At 34.2% G+C, this 18,179-nt stretch overlaps 3 protein-coding genes across 4 annotated transcripts in view; all 3 read right to left on the bottom strand.

Annotated features, from left to right (window-relative positions):
* Positions 1 to 299: 299 nt before the first annotated feature.
* On the bottom strand, positions 300 to 3,226 carry siva1 (SIVA1, apoptosis-inducing factor). Its single transcript, XM_052581099.1, has 4 exons — positions 2,971 to 3,226; positions 2,411 to 2,611; positions 1,038 to 1,191; positions 300 to 519 (listed from the first exon to the last, which is right to left on the bottom strand). The coding sequence occupies exons 1-4, from the start codon at positions 3,089 to 3,091 to the stop codon at positions 471 to 473; spliced, it is 525 nt and encodes a 174-aa protein (XP_052437059.1). The 5' UTR covers positions 3,092 to 3,226; the 3' UTR covers positions 300 to 470.
* A 1,109-nt stretch (positions 3,227 to 4,335) lies between these two features.
* adss1 (adenylosuccinate synthase 1) lies at positions 4,336 to 13,677 on the bottom strand. The gene is made up of 13 exons (XM_052581093.1): positions 13,434 to 13,677; positions 12,186 to 12,288; positions 11,066 to 11,128; positions 10,874 to 10,924; positions 10,702 to 10,768; positions 10,013 to 10,120; positions 8,376 to 8,457; positions 8,185 to 8,311; positions 7,954 to 8,108; positions 6,119 to 6,243; positions 5,766 to 5,863; positions 5,126 to 5,275; positions 4,336 to 4,686 (listed from the first exon to the last, which is right to left on the bottom strand). The coding sequence occupies exons 1-13, from the start codon at positions 13,602 to 13,604 to the stop codon at positions 4,634 to 4,636; spliced, it is 1,353 nt and encodes a 450-aa protein (XP_052437053.1). The 5' UTR covers positions 13,605 to 13,677; the 3' UTR covers positions 4,336 to 4,633.
* Positions 13,678 to 14,342: 665 nt separating this feature from the next.
* inf2 (inverted formin 2) overlaps positions 14,343 to 18,179 on the bottom strand; it is a 28,099-nt gene continuing 24,262 nt past the window's right edge. Inside the window, exons 20-21 of one of the 2 annotated variants that reach the window (XM_052581090.1) lie at positions 17,798 to 17,894; positions 14,343 to 14,950 (exon numbers count right to left, since the gene is read on the bottom strand). In XM_052581090.1, coding sequence (XP_052437050.1) covers positions 14,941 to 14,950; positions 17,798 to 17,894 — 107 coding nt within the window. In that variant the 3' untranslated portion in view covers positions 14,343 to 14,940. Of the gene's footprint in view, positions 14,951 to 17,178; positions 17,895 to 18,179 lie in introns of those variants that run through there. The other variant, XM_052581089.1, reaches the window with a different exon arrangement.

The following is an 18,179-nucleotide window of genomic DNA, read 5'->3' on the forward strand; positions in this document are numbered from 1 at the left end:
AGAACTTGATAAGATTTGCTAGGAGAGTGAATGTAGTCCTGACACACAGTTATTCAGTGAGACGATAATAAAGTATTACATTCAGGTGCTGCCCTCTAGTGACAAACCTGATCACAACACCCAAAACATCCAACAAAATGACCTCATCCAACAATGAGCTTCAATACACACACACACATCTATATTTATATCTATATATATATCTATATATATCTATATATGTATATCTCTCTCTATCTATCTATCTATCTATCTATCTATCTATATATATATATAAAAAGAAGTCCCAAACATCATAATTATGAAAGTATTAATGTCAAGTATTTATTTCAATAATCATAGGAGTATGTACATAAAAAGAGGGAAAGGGCAAGAAACAATGCAAGCATATATAAAATGGTAATCTCATTTAGATTTCATTGGTCATGCATTCATCTTGTCTGGCGTGCTGGTCATCGCTCGTCTGTTCATCATGAAGAACAGCCACAGCAGAGGACGCGCTCGTAACGCTCACTGTAACTGAGCACAGAACAAACAGACCAGACTTCAGAAGATGATGCATTGTGCAGGTTTGTTGGTAGAGCATGCAAATCTAGAAACTAAACATCCGAAACATGCATGAGCTTTGTTTTAAAGGAGTACTTTAAAATGTGTGGACAATGTGCTCTCCTCAAATCATCCAAGATAAGGATGAGTTTGTATGTAGAAATGTAGCATTGTTTTATCAATGGATGCTCTGCAGTGAATGGGTGCCGTCAGAATGCTGGATGCGTTTCATCTTTGGTCTTCTCCAGATGTTCACTGATGGACTGGAGTGCTGTGGATTATTGTGATGTTTTTATCAGACTCTCATTCTGACGGCACCCATTCACTGCAGAACATCCATTGATGAGACACTGATGCAGTGCTACATTTCTACAAACCTGATGAAGAAACAAACTCCTCCTGATCTCGAACAGCTTGATGGTGAGCACATCTCTTCTGGGTAAGCTCTATTAAAGGAAGTCAGAAGCTGTGTTTAAATGTTGTTGACTCACTCGGTGACGGTGCACAAGGAGCAGCAGCGTTCAGAGCAGATGTTGCACTGCTGGATACACGCTGCACACGCGTGACGCTCGCACTGAGAGCACGCCTTCCTCGAACCAGAGGCCCTCTGACACACACAACACGCTGAAGGAGCCGCTGCACAACCTGACGACACACACACACACACACACACACACACACACACAGAGATACTACAGTCAGCAGTCACAGCATACAGCTCAAGAACACAAAACCACAAACATGACTTGTATTGTGAAGAATGGAACTAAACAATAGTCTAGTGGTTTGGATTTAAAGAGGTAATGAAATTCTGTTGTCATTAAAAGACTGGAAAACATCCTGTAATCTGTTTGTTATGATTGTTTTAAATAAAAATATAAAAACCATTATGTAGTTTTCACAAAATAAGAATGATTCGGATACTTCACATTTTTAGGGGTTTAATCAAAATATAAATGGATATATAGACTGTGATTTAGTACTTTGAGTTCTAGATATAAAACTCTAATATTTTTGTACTCTTAAAACGCATATCATTGGAAATATCTGACAGTCCAGGTTCCAAATATGGAGTGATAGTGACAAAATTATTGATCTTTGATAGTGCTCAAACAAAATCTCACAAGAACCAAAAATTTTTGTGGGATCAACTTCAAATTTGGAACATAACTTGGCTGGACACATGGCTTTGCTTTCATAGAAATTTAAGAGTGCAACATTTTATAAATTATTTACTTGATATAAAATAATAGTATACTACATTATCTTTACCGTAAACAAACATATTACTTTTATACTTTCTTTTAAAAAAGAAATCATTACTTAAACTCCAATAGGATGGGGAAATAGCAATAAATACATTTTTCAGATATCTCTTAATGGTTCTGCCCCTTTTTAGGATTAAGATTCCCAAAAGCAAATATGCAACAAAAAACATCATTCAGTGAGAAAGTGTGACTCACTTCAACAAAACACTCGGTTTATGGAATCAGCAACACAAAACTAGAAAGAAACTTGGATTTCATTCATGTAATCATCATCATCATTATTATAAGACAGCACTAATGAGTCTTATTATAAAACAGAGAGTTCCGCTCCTTGATTCTGATTGGCTGAGCCGTGTTCAAAGCTGTTGTGAATAATGCTACAAAGTAACATACACCTTTGTTTACTTCTGTGTGTTGCTCGGCAACCACTTTGTAACACCCACAGCGGTTTCTGAGGAGCTACATTGTTTGGTGGAAGAATACTGTTTTTATTAATATCATTACACATTATCAGTTTTATTTCGTGAAAGCCAACTACTGTTTCTTAGCTGTTCTAAACCCACTGAAGGGATCACATCTGGCTCTCCTGGATTCACCTGCACCAGGGTCAGCTCTCTGTAAGCGTCCGTCCAGACCGATGCGTGTCTGTCCTTTGAGAAGCGTCTGATGTCCAGGAGCCGGGGACACAGCGGTCAGATCAGACACGGGCGCGTCTGACCCCTTCTCTGCTGCGTCTGACCTCCAGACTCGAGCCAACAGCGCCTGGGTGCCACTAAAGAGAAGGTTCTTGGTCTTTTCTAATGCAGAGGAAAACAAAACAGAAACAAACAGGTAAGACAAGAGAGTAAACAGGGTGGGAAAACCCTAAGAGTTCAGCATTATTACTTAAAAATAACCCTCTAGTAATCTGAAGCAATAAAACATTTAATATAGAACCTTTTTTAATGCAACTCATTAATATTATAAAAGCAACTGTAAGGTTGTGATTAAAGTCATATGATGCTTTCTTTAGTAACAGATTAAATAAATAAATAAATAAATATATAGTTAACACGTATTAATCTCAGCAGCGCAACTGAATTAGGAACAGCTTTAATTACATCCTGTAATTAACTCTCAGGCGGTTGTAAATGTGATTAATATGTTTATATCTCACCGTAAGTCTCTTGTCTGTATTTTTGTCCGAAAACTCCGCAGTTATTGATCTCTTTCTGACCAACATGGACTTTATACTGCGAGGAGAAGCTCTCGCTGAACGGATACGAGCGCTTGGGCATCTTAAAAACCGATAGGGTATAAAACACGACAACTGAAGAACGAAAAATAAACTGATTACGCAAACAAACAAACAGCGCGAGCGTTCAGGAAGAAAAACACGCGTTCGCGCTTTAAGGACTCCGCCTCTTCTTCTTCTTCAGCGGCGGACAGACGCGAGGACGCGCTCAGCGCCACCTGCCGATCATTAGGCGAACCACAGCAACTGCTGCTAAAGACAGAAGACAATTTGAACTCTTTGAACACTACATCTTTTGTTAGCATTTCAGAACCTGTAGTAAACTGGTGAAGCATAGCGATGCTAAAGTCATGGGTTTGTTTAATTCTCAGGGAATGCATGGAGAGATACATGCTGAATACACTTCAAAAAAGCGTCTGCCAAAAGTTATTATGAATGCAACTTTTGTCAAATATTGGGCTTAAAATGTGTGTATGTGCATCACACTTACTTTGATATTTTCTAAGGAATGTAATGACTTAAGATTTTTTTTATATGTAATCCATGTAATGCTTGGGTTCAAATCAAAACAAATAAATTAACTTTTATTTACTAATTCCTTGACTTGAACTTTACCTTATTCCTGTAGTGTACTTTTTGTGTATGTGGTGTATATGATATTTGAGGGAGCTATAGAACAAAAAAAAAAATAATAATAATAAACATTATAAATAAAATAGTGTAAATAATAAATATTTAATAAATAATTATTAAAAATTCTAAAGAAAATATTAATGATAAATACATACATTATTTTAATAATATAAAGAATAAATACACAAATATATTGTAAATAAAATAATACATTATTTTATAAATAATAATTATTAATAGTATAAATTAAATTGTGGAAAAAATATTTCTTTCAATAATAATAAGCAATAAAAAATAGTAGAATAGTGTAAATAAAATATTATTTAATGTAAAAATAAATAATCGACATGATTACATATAAATAATAATAAATATTGAATTAATAATAATAATAATAATTAAATAGCATATAGTAAATAGTGTAAAAATAAATAATAGCATTTTAAAAGTGTATTCACACCCGCTGTCTGATTATTATTTCTCTTATTCCTGTAGTGTTTGTAGTCATGATTGTGACGGCTCTACGGTTCCTCTGAGATCAGATCCTCTTGACTTAGATGAGAGGAACACAGTGTTCTCTGTCCCAATCTATTTCTGACGCAGCTAACCTAATTATCCCCGACCGACATCAGACAAACGCTGGGAGATCAGTGCTAAATCAGTGCGGCACTCTTTTAATGGAGACATTAATGATGATAACAATGAAATAAACACAGTTCCATAAACACAGCTTTATCGGTCAACCAAACATGATCAAATGCCACTTTGAATCCCAAAACATTAACAATAGCGCCACTATTTGTGATCGGTGTAAACATGTCAGTCTGAGAGACTGATAGAGGATGGTTATAATGCCATTCAGAGGGGATCTTCCATCAAGTAAAACACTATTAAGAGAGTCCCGCTGTGCTGGTACTCTTCAGGAGGATTGTGGGTAGGAATCTTCAGGATCCTAGAACATCTGGATCATGCATTCCCTGGATTTTCCCACGCCAACCCACTTAACTGTGGAGAAGAGATGCAAGCGTGAGTTTGACTGACAGGAGGATGTTATAAAAGCAATGATCCCCAAGGAGCCGTGGTTTACAGTGAATTAATAACAGCGGAGGGGCGTTGACTTAAAACCCTTTAACTGTTATAAATTCACTGTAAACTACAGCTTCACTGAGCTTACTGCTTTTATAAAACCGTCATTCCATACACGTAGTCACAGAATAAAACAGAGCAAATAAAGTGTAATGATATTAATAAAAGCAGTATTCTTCCACCAAACAATGTAGCTCCTCAGAAACAGTTGTTGTTGCAACAAAGTGGTTGCCGAGCAACACACAGAAGTAAACAAAGGTGAATGTTACATTGTAGCGTTAAGGGCTCGGCCAATCAGAATCAAGGAGCGGAACTCTCTGCTTTATAATAAGATGGTTTATCGGAGTGTAGGACTCACTAGGAACGCCGATGTGATTCTCCACGAAGCGGATGTAGTTCTGCGCTTTAGGAGGAAGATCGCTCCACTTCCTGGCCGCTGATGTGTCCGTCTTCCAGCCGGGAAGCGTCTCGTATTCAACCTCCACCTTCTGCAGAACCTCCATGTTGGCTGAAAGGACAGAGAGATTTATAGAAATATATTTTCTTTTTTTTACTTGAAATAATAAAGTAAACTTTTAATAAATTCAAATAAAACATAAACTTAAACTTATGTTCAGCTAGTTACCAATGATTTTTCATAAGCTAAAAAAAAAGAACAACAATTACGAAAACACAGAAAATTAGTCAACTTTAATAATAATACACTTTAATTTTAAAGCACCCTTAAAAGTCGCATCTCAAAGCGATTTGCAAAAATAAAATAAAAATATATGGAATACACACACACTCTCTCGCTCTCTCTCTTTCACACACACACACACACACACACACACACACACACACACACACACACACACACACACACACATACATCTGTGCTGGGACTCAAAAGAATCAGTGAATCATTCTTCAGAACCAATTCAACATTTTAAATTCAAATTCAAACTAATTCAAAATCTGAACAGATTTAGGGATGACACTTTTAGGGATCACTTCACCTGGGAAATATGGGACTCTCTTGCCATTGATCTTATAAGCAACACCCACTTTAATTTCCTCCAGAACATCGAGGATGTCCAGTTTAGTCAAAGCAATGCTGAAGAGACACACAACAATCATCAGAAAAACACTGACACAAAGCTTAGCACTTTATACGCAAAATTAGAATAAAAAAGCAAAATCCCTGTATTTATTACACATGCAGTATAATAAGGTCATGTGACAATAATGTGGCATGCTACTGTTTATTGTGTATTTCTAGTTACATAATATATCATACATTAAAAAATACTATTTAGTGTAGTATTTAATCATATCTTATTATACTCATATACAGAACCGAAGCGCTCACGCTGTGAATCCGTTGATCATATGAGCGTAGTTGAGAATAACCAGATCCAGCCAACCACAGCGTCTCTTTCTGCCTGTGGTCACGCCCACTTCATGACCTCGTGTCTGCAGCAGCTCGCCCACCGCCTGAGAGAGAGAGAGAGAGAGAGGGAGAGAGAGAGAGAGAGAGAGAGAGAGAGAGAGAGACAGAGAGAGAGAGAGAGAGAGAGAGAGGGAAAGAGAGCGAGAGGGGGAAATAGAGAGAGAGAGAGAGAGAGAGAGACATACACGGATTAACACTTTGGTCAATAAATCAATTAACATAATCTATTAATATCTAGATATACTCGTTTTTTAACATCTATAATTATTTTGCTATACTTACAAAAATATATTATAATTATAAATATAAAAAATATTTAAATATTTAAAAATAATAATTTTTTATATTCATATTTTAATTTTAATTTATATATTTTCTTATTTATTTATTGATTGAAATATGTTTTATATTTCTTACATTTATTTTAAAAACATTAACTGGCAAAGTACAGATCAATTCAACAGTAACTATGTATACAAAAATGTTTGCCGGCGGTGAATCTAAATTGATCTGTTGTTTGTGTGAGTTTAAGCACAGCTGCTCCAAAGGGCAAACGCACTAAACCCAAACGTTCTCTAAATATAACAGCAGCAATCATCAGATCATATTATCATGAACGATTAGTGTATTTGTGCTGGGATTCGTCCCATCAGTAACACACACATTTGTCTCAGATGACGCAGATTGAACACAACACTGGAAAGAGCGCTATTTTAGTATCATTGAGACACTATTATAGTTTTTGCTAATATTTTTAATTAGTTTTTATTTTAATATTTTTCTGTTTTAATTTTAAGTGCAGTTTTAGTAAATTTAGAAAAAAAAATATTTCTATTAATTAATTTATTTTGTTATTATTTAAGTACAAGTTTTTTATATTTTATTTTATTTATTTCAGTAAAAAATATATAGTATTTAGAGTAGCAAAATGTTTTTATTTTATTTGTTTTCATTTCAGTTACTTAAGTATATCAAGTTAAACTAAATGGAAATGAAAAATTGATAGCTGAAAAACAATAATTTTAGGTTTTTAAAATTAAGGAAAAAAAATTTCAAGTAATAATTAGTTGTTATGGTTTTAGTTTTAATTATTTTACAATATCAAGTTAAACTAAATGATAATGAGAAATGTCTCGGCAACTATCTGAAATAAAATATGTCTAATTAATAATTTATGTTATATTATTTCAGCTAAATTAAATTTTTATTTTTAATATGATTTTAGTTAGATTTATTTTAGCATATAATGTTAAACTAAATAGAAATTAAAAATGTTGTCTTGTCGACTAGATTTTGTGTTTTTTGTATTTAATTAAATTGTATTTTATTCCTAAAGGTTTTAATCGCTTATACGTCCAGTTTATAAAATAAAAATGATACATTTTGACTTTGCAACTATCTGAAATAAAAAGTTTTTTTTCCCAGCTAAATTTTATTTAATTTCAAGTAACAAAATTTTTTTTTATGTTTAACTTTTAATTATTTTAGTACATAAAATTACACTAAATTAAAAAGAAAAATGCTGGCAACCGGCAAAAATAAAATACATTTTTTTTTTTTTTTTTTTTTTTACAGTTTTAGTTTTCACTATTCCTGTACATAGGAATTAAATAGCAACTTTTTTTTTTTTTACTATTGTCCGTTTGCATTATTGACACTATTTTGAAGCTGCTTTGACACAATCTGTGCTGTTCACAGCACTGTATAAGTGAAGGAGACTTGACTCGACTATATTAACCCTCATGGTGTCTCACATTGAGTTGTTCTGTGGGAAAGGCTCCAATCCCGACTCTCGTGGTGTAGGCCTTTGACACTCCGTACACGTCTCCGATGTTCGAGGGAGGGATCCCGAGGCCGGTGCACACCCCCCCCACCGTACAGTTGGAGGACGTCACAAACGGGTACGTACCTACAGAGAACACACACCACCGTTTGATCTCACACAGTTCACTCGCACACACACACACACACACACACACACTCACCGAAGTCGATGTCCAGCAGAGCTGCGTTCGCTCCCTCCACCAGGATTCTCTTCGGTGACCCGTGAATCGCTTCATACATGAAATAGACTCCGTCTCTGACCAGCGGTCTGATCCTCTCGGCGTAGTCCTGTGAAGCAGCACGGGTCAGAGACAGAGCCACACACACACACACACACACACACACACCTCACCTTCAGCTTCTTCAGCTCGCTCTCCACGTCCACCTTCAGAGATGGATACATGGACTGATACTGCTGCACCAGGTTCTTCACCCTGCAGGAGTGAGTTACAAACACTTCAACACAAATGAATCCCAATCTTCATCTGTCATGCACTTCCTGTTCTGTGCTCAGCACTAAATCTCCATCTGAAGACTAGAGAAACGCAAATACACCCAGGAGATCCCTACAGCGCTATGTGAATAAACAGATTTAATGCTTGCATTGATTCAGCATGACTACAACAATACATCATTTATCTGAGTAGTTCTTATAATAATGTATTTAATAATGCAATGACTTTATCACTGCTTAGAATACTATAAACCCCTCTACAGACCCCTCACCTTTATTATTTTACTCGCCAGACTATAATCATAATTCATTTATATATAAACTTTTCACTGTTCTAAAGTTTGGGCTCAGTAAGACTTGTAATGTTTTTAAAGAAGTCTCTTCTGCTCATTAAGGCTGCATTTATTTGATCAGAAATACAGAAAAAAAAAACAGTAATCTTGCAAAATGTTATTACAAAATAAAATCATGATTTCTATTTTAATATCCTTTAAAGTGTAATGTATTTCTGTGATGCTCCGCTGTATTTTCAGCATCATTCCTCCAGTCTTCAGTGTCACATGATCTTCAGAAATCAGAATAATATGATGATTTATTTATAACAGCTGTACTGACAAATATATATTTTTGGAAACCAATACTTTTTCTGGGTTCTTTAATGAATAAAAAGTTAAAAAGAGCAGGATTTATTCACAATATAAATATTTTCTAACAATATGAATCTTTACTATCACTTTTTAATTAAATACGAATAAAAGATTTAATTTCTTACAAAAAAGGAAGAATATTTACTGACCCCAAACTTTTAAACAGTAGTATATATTGCTAGAAAATATTTATATTTTAAATAAATGCTCTTCTTTTTATATTTTTATTTATCAATGAATCCTGAAAAAAAAAACTATCAAAGGTTCCAAAAAAACTGATAATGAATCATCATATTATTCTGATTTCTGAAGATCATGTGACACTGAAGACTGGAGGAATGATGCTGAAAATACAGCGGAGCATCACAGAAATATATTACACTTTAATGCATATTAAAAAGAAAATATAATTTTACATCATAATAATATTTCACAATATTGTTTTATCTTCTGTGTTTTTGATCAAATAAATACAGCCATGATAAGCAGACGAAACCCCTGTAAAATTAATAATAATAATAATAATAATAATAATACAAATGATAAAATGCACTAAGAGCTGCTGGGATCATGAATATTAATCAGTTTGTGTGCCTTCACTCGAACTGATTTGCTGACAAATTAAAACTCTGTGTTACACAGAGAATTGTGTGTTGTGTTTTATGAAAGTCTAAGATTTAGTGTATGGTTTTGCAGATTTGGAGTGTAATAGAATTTCTTGGTAACACAGCACTGTAAAAAATGTGCATCATTTAAGCTCCACACTTGTTTGTGTGCGTGCTGCACAGGTCTGGTGTACAGAATGTTTTTGTTCAGGTGGCTGAAATGTTTGAGAAACGTTCTGCTCAGCAAGAATGAGGAAACACTGTAAGATGTGCACAGCTTTACCTGGTAGAAAACTCACTGAAGTCAGCCATCAGGTCACAGATGCGGAGCCCGGTGCGAGACGCTTTACAGGCGTACGTGGGGCCGATGCCTTTCTTAGTGGTTCCTATGCTGTGACCCAACAGAAACATGAATATAAAACTACCAAAACTACCAAAAAATTCATGCATAGTGCAACAGAATCAACAAACAAACCAGGTCAAACTAAATGTGACTTCTTTTTTTTTTTTGCATTATTCTATACATTGCATTTTTATGTTTTATGCATTAAGTTCAGCTTTTTTTTTTATTAAAATTCATATTGATGCAAAAATTGGTCCAGAGTCTAAATCAATTGCAAAACCCTGATTTGTGTGATTCTCTTATCTACTGATTGCAAACAAAATATTCTAAACTATTTTATTTTTTTGACTCTTTTTAAATGTTTTATTTTTTTAATGTATTTACATATCATGTTTGAAGTTGAGTATAAGATGCATTTATTTTTATACAATTATTGGTACTATTTATATTATTAGACTGTATTATTATTATTATTATGTGACGTTATATGCAATATTTGCAACCAAAATCCACAACCAGTGGCCAAACTACAGAACTGTGTTTGTTGTCTTCTAACAATTAATACTAAATAAACAACTATTATCAAACATAAATCTAAGCTGAATCATTTATGCATCGTTTGTTCTTACGTCTGTCCTTCCTGAGCTTGTCTCTGAACCTCCAGAAGTCCATCCAAAGCCTGATGAAAGTCAAATACTGACACAAACAGATGCAATCATACGATCGTCTATTATAGGTATTTTCCAACTGCACTGTATTCAGTATATTTAATAAAAACACTGTTATTTATGGTAATATTACCGATGTGAGCACGATCTGAGATGATAAGTCTTTTATCCCATCCTTTCAGACCTTATCATGGAAGAAAACAACTAATTATTCCTGAGCACAGAATCAAGCCATGAATAATCAATGAATCAAGGCTGGATTATTAAACACCGTGTAATGTTTGCATGAATATGTAAGTTATGCCAAAAAACAAAAACAAACAACCTTTTTTCTCATTCTTGTCAATCTCCTCGAATAATCCTGGAAGATGAATGACTACGCCGTTACCTGCAGATGAAGACACGGTCAGGATTCAACTCTACAGTCTGAGGCAGTTCAAATACAAATATAAAATGTGATTCAGAATTTTTATATCATGATTCTGACTTTTTTCTTGCAACTGCAAGTTTAACATCTTGCAATTCTGATTCATACTCTGAATCCAAAGTTTATATCTCACAATTCTGACATTTTTCTTTACAATTTAATTTCTTGCAATTCTGACTTTTTTTCTGTACATTTTTTATTTATTTCTTGCAATTCCGATTTTTTTTAATTAAAATTTCTTGCAATTCAGATTTTTTACATTTTTTATTAATTTCTTGCAATTCTGATTTTTTTATTTTGAATTTATTTCTTGCAAGTCTGACGTTTTTTCTATAAATGTTTTATTTATTTCTTGCAATTCTGACTTTTTACATTTTTTTTATTTCTTGCAATTCTGACTTTTTTAATTTTTTATTTACTTCTTGCAATTCTGACTTTTTAAATTTTTTATTAATTTCTTGAAATTCAGATTTTTAATATATTTTTTTTATTAATTTCTTGAAATTCTGACTTTTTTTATTTTGAATTTATTTTTTGCAAGTCTGACTTTTTCTATAAATTTTGAATTAATTTCTTCCAAATCTGACTTTGTTAAAATTATTATTACTTCTTGAAATTCCGGGGTTCCAGACCGCAACCAAATGGCTGCATATTGTGGCACTGTGACTACATTTCTGTGAGCGGTTGCACTGGTGTGACCACCGTGTTGCCCAACACATAAGAATTTAAAGCGGCAGACGATATTATATAATGCTAATATCGTTATCTTTATTGGTGTGAACAAGACTTTAGTCTGGAGACTGAAGTCTAGTTTATATCTCGCAACAGCTTATTGTAAACCCATAATTGCATGTTCACTTTTAGTGTTTTTCTCACAATTCTAACCTGTTTTCTTAGAACTGCAAGTTTATATACTTTTTTTAGTCAAAATTGTGGGTTTCTATCGTGCAATTCTGAGATTATTCAATATTTTTAATAGTTACTGTAATGCACTGTACTATGAGACTCTCCTCCTCACCGATGAATGATGTGCATTTGGTGCTGATGATTCCACTGGGGAGAAGATGGAAATCATACTCTTTCTCATCCACCACCACCGTGTGCCCAGCGTTATTTCCTCCCTGTGACAGAAACAACCACATGAACCTCATGCAATGCAGTGTGAAGCTGCAGGACGGTTAGCAGTCAAAGGTTCACGCTCCAGATTTACTCTCATACTTTCTCCAGAAGGGAGACCTGGAAATGTGTCTCTGTAAGCATCCAGACGCTCGGCTTGCCCTTTACTCAGACACACTGTGTCCAGCGGAGAAGTCCAGCCTCCAGGCGATCCACCAACCAGCGAGGCTTGTTCTCAGCAGGGTTATGTGATGGGCTTGTATCGCCAGCGCCGTGGCCTTCTCACATGTCCAGTAACGCTGGGAATGTGACCCGAGTTCAGCGAAGGGCAAGGAGGAATTCTGGGACAGATATTCTCTCAGATTCAGACTCGCACAGCAACACGGCTGAACAAGCGGGGATTGTTACCAATACTTTATACTATATGCATATAATAATGATTTTAAAAATAATGCATGTGTGTCTAATAATGATGACAGAGACGTAAACGTTCAACTGATACTCCATCCCATACATTTATATTAGATATCTTGGATACATTTTTAAATTAGACATTTGCTCCAACATTTGGGAATATGGGTAACATTGAATATTTAGAGAAATAAGAACAGAGCACTGTCATGTTTTATTGCACAGCAAACTATTAATATTAAAATGAGTTGAATATATATGTTATAATAGATCAAAACATTTAAGTAGATTTTGAACCGCAGAAAATAAAGTTAAAAAAAAGTTTTATACATGCATATACATCAATTTTTTGTCTTTTCTAGATGCTCCAAATCTGTTATTTCATAAATGAAACAAATTGTTCATAATAGTAGTTTGCTGTCCAATAAACACAGTGTTTATCAGTTCTTCATTTTTTTTTTATTTCTGGAGTTAAGTTGCATTTACATAAACAAGAGATATGACAATATATATATATATATATATATATATATATCCCATATTAATAATAATAATGCGATGTAATAACCAGTTATTAAAATAAATGTAAAATATTTATAGTAGTATTTGCATTATATAAGACTACAGTCACATTCCTAGTATATTTCATACAGTAAGTTAACTGTAAAGTTGACTGTTGTTTATTATTATTGATATATGAAGGTGACGTTATATTTTGATCTTTTGACCGTTTTATTACCTGACACCTGCACACGACGTCAGACTCCGTCGCCAATAAATCAACAACTTTTCCTTTGCCTTCGTCTCCCCATTGCGCTCCGAGAACAACTGTCACTTTGTTCCCCGAGTCGTTTCTCGCCCGTTTCCCCGCGGCGGACCTGTGGTCGTTCGGTGACCGGCCCAAAGACATGTTGAACAGTCCGCAGAGGAATTAATCTGACAGCCGTTAACGACGAGCGCCTGACAGAAATGTGTCGTTCGCGAACGAGTCGGCTCTCTGAGTCGGTTCCTTCAAGTGAACAATATGAGTCGGCTGCCATTTGAGAGCCGATTGGGAGCAGAAAGAGTCGGTTTAAATGATCCGGATCACTAAAGCGATTCGGCGAAACTTTTTAGAATAGAATAAAGATAAATAATAATTCTTATGCTTTAACAAAGTATTGCTCAGAAGTTACTTAACAATAATTTCAATCGTTTTAAAGTTGCTTCGGTAAAAATTATCTAAAGACCGCGAATAGTCACGGGACACGTGTTACTTTTCTCACTGCTTGATAGAATAGACCAATCGCAGTCGATGAGCTTTACAGGATGAGACTTTTAAAAACAAGTTTCATTGACGAGGTAGATTTGCGTTTTTACGTCACTAAACAATTAATGATGTTCGTTGATTTAAAAGATTACACTTGTAAGTGTACAAATGTTCCTACTACGACAAAAGAACGCTTTGATATTTGAATGCTACTTAAAGAGGATTGAGGTTTGTGAGCCGCCGAGCGCCCCCTTTCGGCGGAGTCCAGAGACACGCGCATGCGCAGTCTAGCACGAGCTATTGACAATAAAAACAGGTCACGAGGCTACTACAATGCACTATTGATCATTTTTAGATAACTTTGTTGCAAGGGCGTGCAAGTCATAAAACATCAGCTGATACAATCAATACAGATTTTATTCAAGTAAACATTTCAGTTCATGTACCTTGGAATGGAAGCGATGGAGACACATTACGCTTTTTACTAGCACAAAAAGTGTTTAATTTTCTTTTTTATAATGTAGAGATTTTCTTGATGCAAAAACCTCCAAATCTCCCAAATCACCCTGGCACTGTTATCAATTCAAAAATATTAATGTACTGCATAAATGGCAAACATCTTCATAATATATAAAGTTTACATTCAGAGCAATATTAATAGTTAACAGCAAGTTATCTTAAAGGTTTGAGAAACACAGCAAAAATCCATAATTAGCCATTTCCCCCTCTCTTAAACACTCAAGTGTAAACAAAGTCTTGGATTCTCATAAATGTTTCTTAAGTGTGCACATATTTAAAACAGTTTGGTCAAATCTAAAGATTTAGCATTTAAAAATAAATTTCTTTAAGCCAAACTCAAATACACAGTGTACAATGTGTATTTCTTCAAAGCAGGCTATCAGTGGCTCTTCTGCAGATGAAACAGAGGCTCTGATCTCATCCGGTCGAGAGAGATCCAGTGAAACAACAGACTGCGCTTCCTCTCGTCTTCCTTGTCCTAGAGCTGCCTGCAACACGAAAGAGAAGATCAGCACTAAAGGAATAGTTTCAGTGAATGGGTGCCGTCAGAATGAGAGTCCAAAGAGCTGATAAAAACATCGCAATAATCCACAGCTGGATGTGTTTCAGGTTTTGTCTTCTCCAGATGTTCACTGATGGACTGGAGTGCTGTGGATTATTGGGATGTTTTTATCAGACTCTCATTCTGACGGCACCCATTCACTGCAGAGCATCCATTGATGAGACACTGATGCAATGCTACATTTCTACAAACCTGATGAAGAAACAAAGAGGAGATCACATTTTAGCAGTTTCATTTTAAGACAAAATATTCCTTTAATTTATGAAGTAGCTTTAGAAATCGTATCTTGAGGTTTTGCTGAAGTGTACAGAAACACCGAAGCTCAAACACAATGGTTTTAACAAATCATCTTAGAAATTATACTTTAAAACTTCCAAAACAACATGCATGCATTTTATTTGTAAATATCATGGATTTATTTAACTTTCATTCTTCACAGACAGAGAGATCAAAGCCCTGGTTTAGTCATGATGACAACCCTAAAACATGTCGGGTCAAAGGTCACACTTCCACTGATCAAGTGACCAGAAGCTTCACATACCTCTCCTGTCAATCATTTACTGTTAGTCAGTAAACAATTATTTAGCAATTTATACTGGTACATTTATCTATTCACATGAATATATATAATAATCAGTAAATCATCATATTTTCATGATTTCTGAAGATCATGTGACACTAAAGACTGGAGGAATGATGCTGAAAATACAGCGGAGCATCACAGAAATACATTACACTTTAACACAGATTCACACAGAAAACAGCGGTTTTAGATTGTAATATTTCTTTATTTTTGCTGTATTTTTTATGAAATGCACGCAGCACCGGTGAGCAGGAGAGACTTCTTTCAGAAACATAAAAACATGTTAATTAAGAGGATAATGATTCATCATAATTAAGTTTCTGATAAAAAAAATACAGACAAGCAGATTTATTAGAAATGGAATCAGTTATTAGACATAAATCTCATTTATACAAGTCAAATCATGTAAAGAAATGATTCAAGAATCTCTCTTATATGCATAATAATAAAATAATAATAATAATGACAACAACATGTATCGATGTATAATACATAAATTAAATCTTTATATATTTCCAAGTGTTACTACGTGACAGTTTAGAGGATTTGGTTGGATGGGGTTTATATAAAAAATAATTCAAATAAATTTTGTATTGGTTGAAAAATATTACATGAATGTGAAGAGAATTTAGGTAAGAAAACTTTATTTTTTTTTAATATTATATATATATATATAGAGAATTTAGGTAAGAAAACTTTATTTTTTTTTAATATTATATATATATATATATATATATATATCTGTGTGTGTGTGTATATACTTCCGATGCTGAAAAAACAAAATCACCTTTATTTGATATTTAAATAGATTACTGTCATTACTGCCTTCTTTGTTTCTTGGGAAGAAATGCTTTTTGTTTTCAGGTTTTAGGGGGTGGGGCCTACAGCAGGAGTGGGCGGGGCTTGTGACGTCACTCCGTCTACATCATCACATGAGGAATGAAGCGGCTCGTCTGTATTCTTCAGAGTCACTGTCATCACTTCTCCGACAGACCTGACACTTGCTGCTTGAGGACGAGAAGAGACTGGTTTGTTCAGGAAGCGTGTGCTGGACGGAGACGAAGCATGAAGCAAAGCCAGTGTTCTTCTGATTTACAAGATGTGGACAACTTCTGCTTGTGTTTGGGTAGCTGACGTCAGTTTGTGATAGGTAATGTTTTCTAGCATTATTATACATGCTGTTACAATACTTTACATAGCATCTACATGGAATAGAAATACTTCCAGAAATGTGTCACACTGCAGGACCTTCTGACATAGTGATAGTAGATGGGTAGATTTTTATTTTTCTGATAACAAAAACAACAAATACATCAGTGTTCTTTAATATAAATAATAATAGTAAATAATGTATATTTTATATGGGATATATTATTATTTTTATTTCGTATTTTTAATTTTGTCATATAAAAGTAATTGTTATATTTGTAAACAATAATAATTACATGTAACACATTATAAATAATAATAATAATATTAATAATAATAAACCTTTTCTCATTATTAAACAAAATATTAAACAATGATAAGAAATAAAAATAAACAAAAAAAAGTATTCATTATAAAATAAGAATAATTTATTGTACAGTTTATTGCAATTTACAAGTCACTGTACTGAAAAAAATAATATTTACGGCTTAATTTTTCTGAATTTCTTAATTTTCAAACTATCGTATGTTTATTTTGAAGCATTAAGTCATATTGTGATTAATCCTGCAGCTCTATATAAAGCTGAATAAAAAGGAGGAGAACCTAAAAGTAACCATTTATAGGATATAAACAACTTTTCCTTAAACAATCTGGAAAAACTGATGTTGAAAAATCAAATAAATAATGTCAACTACCCACAAGCTTCAGCTTGTATTTACAGTTCACGCTGACATGTGACAGACAGCTGTGAACGACCAATCAGAAGCAGGCATGAGGGCATGCGGCAAAGCTGATTGGTGGAGCAGCAGGGCATGAGGAATCAGGTTTAAAGGAGTCAGAAACGGTTTCATTAATATCTCTTTCTGGACTGATATGAAAGTTAGAGTCTGTTTTTATCGGATTATAAACGGAGCTTCAGCGCTTTTCACGTGAGAAACGTGAAGACGAACGCTTCAGACTTCTGCACTGGAGCCGCTTCAGAGGCTGATATTCTTACCGGACGCTCCTGAATCTCCATGCATTACACTTTCTGATTCGCACCTGGGACGAGTCTTTCTCAGATGGAAACCCTTGCGAATGTCGGCCAGGAGATGATCGATGATGCAGCCGTCGTCCTGCGGAGGCACGCCTCGACGAACTGAAAACAGACTTCAGTTAGAGAGGAGAAGACACAACTGGAAGATATACTGAAGTCAATAGAGTTACATTACTCCCATTAACAGTTCATTAAAAAAAAAAACCCGCACCAACTTAACTATTAGTTAATATTAAAATATTGTAATACAATATAAAAAAATAATATTTAAGTATAAAGTATAATATATATATATTATACACACACACACAAAATATACCAAAAACTATTTAAATTAATATAAAAATTTCAGTATCAAATTCGTTTTTAAAATTAAAGTGTTATTAA

Source organism: Carassius gibelio, chromosome B17 (genome assembly GCF_023724105.1).
Source record: "Carassius gibelio isolate Cgi1373 ecotype wild population from Czech Republic chromosome B17, carGib1.2-hapl.c, whole genome shotgun sequence".
Lineage (NCBI taxonomy): Eukaryota > Metazoa > Chordata > Actinopteri > Cypriniformes > Cyprinidae > Carassius > Carassius gibelio.

What these genes read in the sequence shown, in the direction of transcription:
- siva1 (XM_052581099.1), bottom strand. Translation starts at nt 3,091, where the DNA reads ATGCCCAAGCGCTCGTATCCGTTCAGCGAGAGCTTCTCCTCGCAGTAT. An exon ending in ATACAGACAAGAGACTTACG is followed by an intron (nt 2,612 to 2,970) that starts GTGAGATATAAA and finishes CCTCTGCATTAG; the next exon opens with AAAAGACCAAGAACCTTCTC. An exon ending in GAGAGCTGACCCTGGTGCAG is followed by an intron (nt 1,192 to 2,410) that starts GTGAATCCAGGA and finishes GTGTGTCGTCAG; the next exon opens with GTTGTGCAGCGGCTCCTTCA.
- adss1 (XM_052581093.1), bottom strand. Translation starts at nt 13,604, where the DNA reads ATGTCTTTGGGCCGGTCACCGAACGACCACAGGTCCGCCGCGGGGAAA. An exon ending in GCGAGCTGAAGAAGCTGAAG is followed by an intron (nt 8,312 to 8,375) that starts GTGAGGTGTGTG and finishes GCTGCTTCACAG; the next exon opens with GACTACGCCGAGAGGATCAG. An exon ending in TCTGCTGGACATCGACTTCG is followed by an intron (nt 8,109 to 8,184) that starts GTGAGTGTGTGT and finishes TGTTCTCTGTAG; the next exon opens with GTACGTACCCGTTTGTGACG.